Below are 10,707 nucleotides of genomic sequence, written 5' to 3'. Positions count from 1 at the left end.
GAAGTTTATTTTTATATTTTAGCAATACAGCAATAAAGTACAGTGTAAACACACATGACAAAAAGACGAGTCTATAAAAGTCTGAGGTTTTTATGTGACAGATATTAGACAGTGCGTAAACTGTAATCTTTCATCAGTCTTTGTAAAAACAAAAAAGAGAAATGTAAATCTAAAAGACAAAACAATACATTGGATATTATTTGTACACAATGCATCTTTTTATTCAGCATTTCAAATTCATTTCAACTGGTCTACATACAATTCGGAGGACATAAACTACATTACAAGCACTTGACAGTACAGCATGTTACTGAGTAGCATGTGAAAATCAACATTATACAAAGTCCAAATGAACAAGTGTGACTGCAACTCCAAAGTGAATCTACAGTTATTGCAAATGTAGGAACACACTGCAAAATTGAAAGATAAAAAGCTTACCATCAAAAGCAAAACAGCATTTTCATCTTTCACATAATAATTGTACCAAAGAATGATTACAAAGTTAGTGTCTCTACAGAGACTTCAACAATAATTCTAGTTTACATAGAATCTTGCTTATATATTTTTTTCCTTCGCAAATGTATTACCTTTAGCAAAACAATCCCTACAATACAAAAATAACTTGAATCTTGAGATTACAACAAATAAAGACATAGCACCATACTGTAGCACCACAGATTAGCCAGCAGTCCTTGAACGGAGGCCACCTCTTCAAGATCTGCTCTTCAAATCAAACATTCGACGTGTGCTGCCAGGACCCAGGACGGAGAGAAGGTCTGTTATGGCTCTCTAATGGTGACTGACACTAATAAGTAGGCAAATTTGAGCTGAATGTTGATATTTGGTTGAAAAATGGGTAAAATCTGAAAGGAATTCCAATCAATATGTTATGAAAACACTGAAAGTTGGAATAGTTCACCTAAAAATGACAATTCTGTAATTTAATCACCATGATGCTGTTCCAAACCAACATGTATTCTTTTGTGAGGAACAGACCCAAAATAAAATTAGCAAAAATATTACTCCCACCCTAATTCTTCCCCTTTATTCTCAAAGTGCATATTCAAATGCCATTGGTTTTGGATTGTCACTACAAACAATGACTTACATTCTGATATTTTACCTATATAAACCCATTGTATGGCTTTAGAGTAATTTTAATATAATTGTAGTACTGTAATGGTGCTTTTTAAAATTTCAACTGTGTGAATCATCAACAAGTATCACTGTATGGAATAAAGCAGCTTGGACACTCTGCTGATTATCAACAAAGGTTTTGAACAACATAAGGTCAAGTAGATTATGGTAGAATTTTCATTTTTGGCCAAACTATTGCTATCAAAGGTGTTAGTGTGAAAATTTGTTCCTGACCTGATCAAATGAAACAGAAACAGCCCAGAGACTAGGTTACATGGGTCACGATTCTGCACTGTCACCACAATTGCTGCATGCATACTTGTGGTGCATTAAAAGTACAGTATGTTATCTTAAGTAAAAAGTGTCTGAAAATAACAATATAACCACCACACTGTTCAACAACAGCTTCCATTAGCCTCTTTATCTATTTTTACGTTGTGCACGGAAGCTAAACTGACCTTACCTCTTGTTTCCCTCTGTTTGCGAAACAGTTCATTGTTCATCCAGGTTTAACTGATGCACAATATCTTATGATTAATTAGTGTAAGCATTATGGGACCTGATGGCAAGAAAACAGCACAGCACCTGCAATTAGCCACAAGGCCGTCAGATTAAAAGATACAGTATCTCAGCACCAACCACACCGAATGAGACCTTATGATATCTGAGTGATCTGGAGTGTCTCTAAAGGGCAGTTCACACGGACAGCGATTTAATTGTTCAATGTTAACAAGTCACTGCTAGTAAATGTTCTTCCTCAACTGCAGCATTAATATGTATCATGAAGCATTATGGTGCGGTCACATTAGTGAATTTTCAGCAAATTTTTCTTTGCAAACATCCATTGCTTGGCATAGTATAGCAATGTGCAATGCGCAGCTCACATACAAGTTCCGTTAAAAACCAACAGCTCAACATAGTGATTTCGCAACTTGCAAAATTCATTGCAAAATCTGTGTAGGGAAAATTTCCCCCTTAAGTGAAATTCCTATTGAAATGACTGGATTTCACCATGACAATTCTCAAGACAGAGGTAAATGTGACCGCACCTTTACTCATGTCGTTTAAAATCATTTAAAAATAGTTAACTGTTGGTTGCTTTGTAAATTGCTGTAAGTGAAAAGGCCCTTAAAGGGATAGTTCATCCATAAATGAAAATGCATAAGTTACTCTTTCTCATGTTTTTCTAAACTATTATGACTTTTTTTTTCTTCTGTGGAACACAAAAATAGATGAAAAATGTCTTTAATTGTATTGACATAGTGTTCTTCTTTTGTATTCTAGAGAGTAAAGAAAGTCATACAGGTTTGTAACTACATAAGAGTGAGTAAATAATAACAGAAGTTTCATTTTTGGGGTGAATTATCCCTTTAAAGATGCACTCAATAATGTTTTTCAAAACTAAAATTGTATACATATGCAAAGTAAAAAGTACTTTTGAAAATATGTTTAACATCCCAGCTTAACAAGAGTTGTTTTATTTTACATTGGGGGGTCTCTCATGGAGGCAGCCATGATCACATGACCAGCTAAACTCATTTTAACACATTTTAACGATTCATCCGAAACACTAGGTGTCAGTATGTGTCTAAAACGACCAGCGCTACACACACAAAAAAAAATTACTGAGTGCACCTTTGAGACTATAGACGACTGGTCTAAAAATGCTTCTTTTATCACATTACAATAATCGACGACCATTATTCACTGAGATTTAGCAGTACAGCTGTGACAGTTCACGCAAACACTTCTCTGTATGACAGTGATGGGAGAAAGCACCTCATGGAAGAGCAAAAGAAACACTGACAGATGTCTTTTGGGCAGACTGGTATTCACAGCAGCAGTGCCAAAGCAGCTGGTTGGAGGGAGAGAAAGAGAGCAGCACAGACTTTCTTTCTCTCTTTCTTTTCACATCTCTCTCGCGCTCTCATTTCTTCCGTGCTTTCTCTCGCGATGATGTCAGTCTGCCAGTGGTTAACAGCACTCCTCCAGCGGAATGCTGACGGGAGGGCGGAGAGGGAAGAAAATGAGGGCGAGAGAGAGAGAGACATAGTGTGTGTGTGTGTGTGTGTGTGTGAGAGAGAGGGAGGTCAGTGTCCTTGGCAGGTTTTGCAGCACATCTGTCTGAAGTATGTGCGGCTGCAAAATTTGAACCTGAGCACCAGGGGGCAGTATGCCACTGTGTTCACATCTTTACACTCTGCAAAACACAGAAAAAAAATGCAGTCAGTCACATGCACGTTACAAAAAAAAAAATCCTAAAACACATGTTTTCAGATATTCCAGTGTCTTCAAGCATGTAACACATTTTTGTCATATGCATTGCAATTAAAAAGTCCTACATTGTTTTTGTCAAGGGTACAAGTGTGATGCTAACTTTCAAGTTGGCTGACAAAAAGTACTCAAATGCACACAGTAGCTGCAGTCAAGGTTTGAAATTAACACCCGCCGAATGTGGGTAAAAATCATCTGTAGCGGGTAAAACACTAACCAATTACCTAAACACTAACCAATTTGTCGGGTTACTTTTCGTGAACTTTTGTTCGGGTTACTTTTGTTCACTCAATTTCTTGGGCAAGTTCATGTAAGCCAAATCTGCGCAGATTTAGTGCAAATATTGAACTCGTGAGTCATCATGATATATTAAATGCAGCCTAATTGTGCACCATCTGCGCATAACTAGTTTACTTGAACATACCTGACAAATAACAGCGTGGCGGGCATGCTGTATTCCTTTTGCACTGAAGCAAATTGATCAGAAATATGATCAGTGATGCTGTCTACACTGGATGCGGCACGATACGACAAATCCCCGATAATGAACTGATGCCTCGTTCTATTTATGATGTACTGACACAAAGTTCAAGTGATTTGTAATACCCACTGTGTCATGTCACATCCAGATAGCCTTAAGCTGTTGGTTTATTTCTGCTTTTTTTTGGCTAGTAGAAGTTATGAGTGGCCAATAATTAAAAAATGTAGTAGCCCAATTGGCTGGTGCGTGAAAAAAGTTAATTTCAAACCCTGAATACAGTGATGATGCAGTCACTGCAGCATGTGAGTACTACAACATAATACTGTAAGAAAATTGTGTCAGAAGCTATAAGAGCAAAGGATTGTGGGCAATTTTTCAAAAAAGCTTCAGTATGCTATTCAACGTGCTATGATTTGGAAAGCATTAATTATAATATTATATGGGACAGATAGTATGAAAATTGGGATGCAAAGTGTGACTGCTTGCCCTTTGACCTCTAACCTTCAGGGTTATCTGTAGGGCCACTGTTGTCACAAGAGCTCTTGCACTGCTGCATGGAGGCAGGACGATGTGTCTCAGGGCATTCATTGGATGGCTGGCCAGTGTGTGTCAGACACTGCACTAAACGAATCTCCTGACCCAAACCGCACACAGCCGAGCACTGGAACACCACAAAAACACACGTCAAACAGGACAGGAGCATGTATAAGAAAATTTCATAGAACCTCACATATCTGGACTCAATTTACTTTTGAACATTTTATTTTGTTTCCTGCCCTTATTTTATATGTCTGACATCACAATTCAGCCTATTAACTTATTTTCATTTAATAAATAAAATAGTAGATAGTAGAAGTAATATTAGATAAATTAATTAAAAATGTATATAAATAAATATTTCCTTGTGCACTAAACAATATTGCTGTTTTAAAAATGGCTTTTTTTGCCATGCACAGCTATTCAAGGCATAATCTAATTTTGCTTACACATTAAACTCTTATGTCAGATGTTGACAGTAAGTGTATGTGATGAAATCACAAAGTGTCAATCTCACAGTTTTAAATGAGTTCTCACCTCTGCCCATGGTCCTATAACCCACTGAGGTGATGGACAACGTTGTATGTTGCAGCGCACCCTGGTGGTCGGGCGGCTTTGTTTCGGGCACTCTGACTCTGGCAACGTTTCACCGTTCTCTCCACTTCTACACAAAATCACTCTGTACCTGTAGCCCGGACCACAGCTAGGAGTACACTGCAAAATATGCGTGACAACAGATTAAGAGACAAAACCAAATTGCACCAAATACCGAAGTAAGATTTTACTAGACTACTGTTCTAATTGAACCTGAAAAATAAAAGCTCTTGGGTGACTAGTTGCTAGTTGGTCAGACTAGTTCTTAAGACACAGTCTTAACATAGGTTAAGTTTATGCAACTGGACTCAGATGTTCCTCTACCTCAGACCAGTCCAAGGCATGCCATTCTGGTGGGCAGGTGTGGTTGTTGCAGGGCTCGGTGATGGAAGGCCGTGGTGGGGGGCAGGCCGCATCATCCAGGACTTTCTCCTCCGTAGCTGAGATCTTTCTTTTACACAGCACTTCCCGTGTACGCACTCCTCCGTTACAGCTCCGACTGCAATCTGACCAGTTTCCTGTCCACCACCTGACAGACACACAGATACCAGAAAATGTCACATGACGTTGATCAGGTAAACCAGAGACATCATGTTGAGTCTTGTGCACATACAGTACAAAAGTCTAAGACTTGTGAAAATTGGGGAATAAATTAATAAACCTAGAAAGAAACTAAATTTGTAATGAAAAAGTGCACTATTTAAAAACAATGATAAAAGAACACAAAAATATAAATAATAAAAAATAATTTGCGATTAAAATGAAAATGATGAATGTTTATTAGCTTATGTGAATGTTTGGTACAGTGATTTGGATAATATAGTCAGTTGCACTGACTGGCTAATCGGTGGTCCTTCGATGATGTCTGGAAAGTATCAAGACACATTAGCATTTTCTACAAATCTGAAGTGGCCATATGTGTCCCTGACCATTTCTGGAAGTGGTTTGCGTGGTCGAATCACCATGTGTTTCCATATGCATCCCGTTTGCACCTATATTTAGCATGGAGCATATATGATCGGGATGGATGTTAATGCCACACACACACAAACACATTCAGAACACCCACGTTGGAGGGCAGGGCTCCAAGTTGCAGGGTCTTTTCTTGTCTTTGGGCTTGTTCTTCTTGTCACAGAAGTGGTTGTACACCACAGAGAGATCGGCTTGTTTCTTGCACACTACCTGCTGGACTTGAACCCCTGTGACACAGAGAATAGTTTTCAATATATAAATTACAGTAGATTACCATAAACCCTAATCATACAAACATGAAGCTTTGATGTCAGTGCTGTTTCATTCTTGTCTTTGTGTAAATACACAATCCCTGTGAAGTTATTATGGCGTGATCTGTTGTGCCAGTTTTGTTGAACTCTATGGCTCTGTTCTAAAATCTAGAGAGCTGCCTTGCTGCTTACTGCCTAAATAGATCCTAAATGAAATGGAACCTTATAGGGTCACTGAACTGGTGATCAATACCAAAATATTGCCCAATACAAATAATCAATCATGACAACTCTTGCAACTAATGCAACGATTTAGCATGGTGATGGATATGACAATGTTAATGTATGTAGTCTTGGCAGAACAGATCTGCTACACTGCTGCTGAATTGCTGCTGCTGTTGGTTATTGCTGTAGTTGTAGTTTATTGCTTCAGCTGCAAGCAAGTACAGAAACTTGCTACTGCCATACATTGCATATGGCGATACAGTGCCGTGAGTATTTAAGACATACTGCTGCTGCACAAATAGCATATAAAATAACCCAAAGCAGATCTATACAGGTAGAGCTGTTTCAGAGAAACTCTGAAAGTGTGCTGCAGGAATCTCATGTGAAGGCTAGCCAGCCATATAAATGCAAGGCAGTAAGCTCATTGGCTGCATATGCAGCATGAACCAATCAGCTTGTGCCAAGTCATTTAACTCTCTGAATATCATCAGTTACATTAACAACCAATCAGCCTGTGCCATCTAGAGTTTCATGACTGAACTATATATTTATTTCACAGTCACATTTTATAGGGAAAAACAAATAGAAAGCTGATATTAAAATTCGATACTACATGGAAAATTTTGGGGTCAGTAATTAAAATATATATATATATATATTAAAATAGAAAATATTTATTTTAAATTTCACAATATTTTACTATATTTTTGAGCAAATAAATGCAGTCTTGGTGAGCATTAGAGACTTCTATTAAAAACAAATCACTTAAGAATAATTAAATAGTTTTAAATGCTACAAGTGAAAATAGCCATCACAAAACTACAAAAATTACATTTAACAGTGTTATTAAATAATTGTTTTTGAAAATGAACTTTTGAGTGTTACATGACGCCAAAGGTAATCTAAATTTAAAAATAGGTTAAATGAGCATGCATAATTAAATTTGTTGGCCAAAATCCAGTATTGACCAATAGCGTTAAATTAAAAAACAATTCTATAGTATCGTCTATAAAACTGATCTGGTACCAATATAATGTACATCACTTTTTTAAACAACACTTCTCAGCATTATATTCAACATTTATTTTACCTGTCATTTTGGATTTATTTTAATGCATTATGGTGCTGTCTTCTCCATTATGGTTGTTAACTAACAACCTTCACGATGCCTTAAAATGCTGCCTATGAGGCAGCTCACTGGATTCTGGAGCAGAGTCTATGTTTTCAACAGCAAATTAGTCATAGCTAATAGTTTTTTATCAGCAAGATAAATTTGGGCCATTAACTCACAAAGCATGAATGCAATAATAATAGGGAAAGAGCTTGAGGATAGGAAGTGACATCAAAGCTGGTGTTCTTGGTATATACAGTTCATGTAATTGTTTTATTCCCAGGCTTTCAAATGGTTCCCGCACATCCTAACAATCAGACATGGGAAATTTACATTGTTTGTGTGAACTGTGTTGGACAGCTTGAGTTCCACATGCATTCAGTAGTCACTTTGAATGTGTATACCACACCGTTTCTTTGAGGAAAACCTTTCAATGCCACTTTCATGTGTGAATGATTGCAATATGTGTGTCAGTAAACAGACAATGAAACTATAACAGAAAAGAAAACGGTCACCTCCAGCACACAGTGCAGAGCAGCGGGACCAGGATGTATAATGCCAAGCGTAACTGCTCAGGGGATCTCTGTTGACAGGTGGGTTAAAACGGTAAAGGATCCCAGGATTTTCCTCACGGACCAACACCTGCAACACAACAGCGGACTGAACTGACTGATCCTGAAATATTGAATATTGTAATGAAATCAAATAAATACTGTTTTCCAACAGATTTAGCAAAAACTACCCATCTTCAATTGCTAGGACAAACTGATAGTCTAAACTCAAAACACTGCTGCTATGTCAGTTGATTGAGATGCTCAAAAAAAAAATCAAAGAAACACAACATTTACTTTTTTGGGGTTTCAATTAACCTACAAACAGCCTACTCATTGCTTTCTTAGCACATTAAACTGGAAGAGGAGAAAAGTATTTATTAAAAATATCAAAAAAATTCCACACTTTAGCTTTGAATAACATTTACACATAAAATTACACTTGACTCACACTGTAGCGGTCTAAATTCTGAGGCATCTGTACCAACACCAGCAGTGCATAAATATCCTGCTTGAACAGACCAACCAGCATCTCTGAGTTACCATGAGGATCAGGGTCATGTTGGTGGGTCCAAGTGCTTCCAGGGTCTCTGGTTCATTGGCGGGTCGGCGGTAGTGGAAGGTGGTTCCCGCGATGTCGAAGCGTCTTGGCGTGTCGATAGTCAGCTTGCCGTTGATGAAGTATTGATCCCCTTTACTCTTCAACACTATGGTATGGAAAGAGTTAATGATTAATGAGCCTCAAAACACAATGTTATGCCCCAATTGTGGTGCCAAGGTATAGAAATTGTTGTTAGAATGCATCCAGTCATAAAGATATGGAGCACCTAAGGGCTATTGCAATGGGAAAAATATGAGATGGGATGAAAACTATAATTCTATGCTTTTAAAAGCTAATGCAAAGTTTATTGGGGGAACACAGTGGTGATAGAAATAATATTATATGAAATTAAAAAGCAAATGCAAAAGCATTAAAATATATATTTTCAACCTTCAAGTCTGCTCTAGAGACATTTATTCTCTATTGCCTTCAACACTCTTAATCATTGTGATCTGTTTTTTTTTACAGTACTTTTATTTTATTTTTTTATAATGTTGTGTATTTTTCTGTTGTTATTACTATATTGTACAGAACTTTGGTCAACCTTGGAGTGCTTTATAAATAAACACTGACTGATTGATAATTTGTCCTCCCATCTCACATTTTTTCCATGATCATATGTGCTTTGTACAGTCACAAAACACTTCAGTTTGAGTTAAAACACTGAACAGTGACTGTAAACATTACCTGCAGTTATTAGCTGGGGTTTACAAATGTGCATTTTAAAATTTTGAAACCTGACTAACCAGGTTTAATTAATAGCCCAGGGTGAAGTATGAACAATGCAAAATGCTGAACAAGATAACCTTGGGATAAACAATTTAATTTAAATGTGAAAAGGCCACAAGTCATCTTAGTTGAGCCACGAGGCACCTAAAGCCCTCTCAGATCTTTGTTTACAATTTTACAGAGGCTTTTTACAGAACCCCCTAACTCCAACAGTGTATTAGTTCTGCTTCCCATGGCAGGTTCATATTTGAGTCAAACCATGAAAAATTGTGTCTCACCCAAGTAATTGTGAGAGACATTGAGCTCTTGGATGTGTATGAATACAGATCCTTTGGGGATTCTGACCACCTCCTCATAACCTAAGAGAGAACACACACACACACACACACACACACACAGAGACACACATACATTTATTCACAGCAAGAGAACAATGCAGCTAGTGGTGCTTCACTGAGAGCGACTGATGGGATATGCAGAGGTTTGAGATTCCGACCGAATTCCTGGGCAACGTCCCTCAGTTCTGCTGCCCAGCACACAACGTGTTTAAGGCCAGATTCCACCACAGGCCTGCAAACAACTCCAGCTTCTGACCAAAGAGTAAAAAAAGAGCAAAACGAATTTTTCAATCCAGTCCTGCCACTGACAGAGATTTTGTTGTGAACAGTCGAGAGGCGATGAGTGCGCCACTCAAAATCAAGCCATCAACAAAGGGTAGAAATTGATTCTGTTTCTGATTACTGATTTTAGTTCCCTAATGATTCCATTATTTATATTTATATATTATATATATTATTTATATTGCATTCTCAACAATCAGCTGCCAAAATCTGATTTAAACAGAACTGATATAATAAATATTTGCAAAAGATGTGGCACAAAGGTGGTTTAAATTCATCCCAATAACTATATAAAGATATTAAAACTTCAAATACATAAAATATATAGGCCTACTATAAAATAATAAAAAAATACATTTTAAAAAGTATTTTATTCATTCATTTGTTAAACACGTTAATCATTCTCTTTCAAACCAGATTCATAAGTGTTTTTGATTCACTAAACAAAATGGGTTCAAGAGTCAATAACTTCAGGAACTGGACTAGTCGTGTAGGACACACCATCATATGCATGCATGCATATTCGACTGCTTTACACAATCAAAAATATTAAGCATAATAATATTTTTAAATAAATGGATTCGGTTCTGAATAAGAAGCACTCAGTACTCAACATATACACAC

The 10,707-nt window shown here is 37.2% G+C and overlaps 1 protein-coding gene across 2 annotated transcripts in view; it reads right to left on the bottom strand.

Annotated features, from left to right (window-relative positions):
- Window positions 1–202: 202 nt before the first annotated feature.
- The window catches only part of LOC306849656 (A disintegrin and metalloproteinase with thrombospondin motifs 10-like), a 59,696-nt gene continuing 49,191 nt past the window's right edge, over window positions 203–10,707 (bottom strand). For both annotated transcript variants that reach the window (XM_079384840.1, XM_079384841.1), the window contains 8 exons: window positions 9,742–9,822; window positions 8,677–8,840; window positions 8,098–8,224; window positions 6,093–6,222; window positions 5,348–5,552; window positions 4,967–5,143; window positions 4,394–4,553; window positions 203–3,337 (listed from right to left, as the gene is read on the bottom strand). In XM_079384840.1, the coding sequence (XP_079240966.1) occupies window positions 3,228–3,337; window positions 4,394–4,553; window positions 4,967–5,143; window positions 5,348–5,552; window positions 6,093–6,222; window positions 8,098–8,224; window positions 8,677–8,840; window positions 9,742–9,822 (1,154 nt within the window). In that variant the 3' untranslated portion in view covers window positions 203–3,227. The remainder of the gene's footprint in view (window positions 3,338–4,393; window positions 4,554–4,966; window positions 5,144–5,347; window positions 5,553–6,092; window positions 6,223–8,097; window positions 8,225–8,676; window positions 8,841–9,741; window positions 9,823–10,707) is intronic.

Source organism: Barbus barbus, assembly GCF_936440315.1.
Source record: "Barbus barbus genome assembly, chromosome: 29".
NCBI classification, from domain to species: Eukaryota; Metazoa; Chordata; class Actinopteri; order Cypriniformes; family Cyprinidae; genus Barbus; species Barbus barbus.
This window is presented reverse-complemented; position numbering and strand designations above follow the sequence as displayed.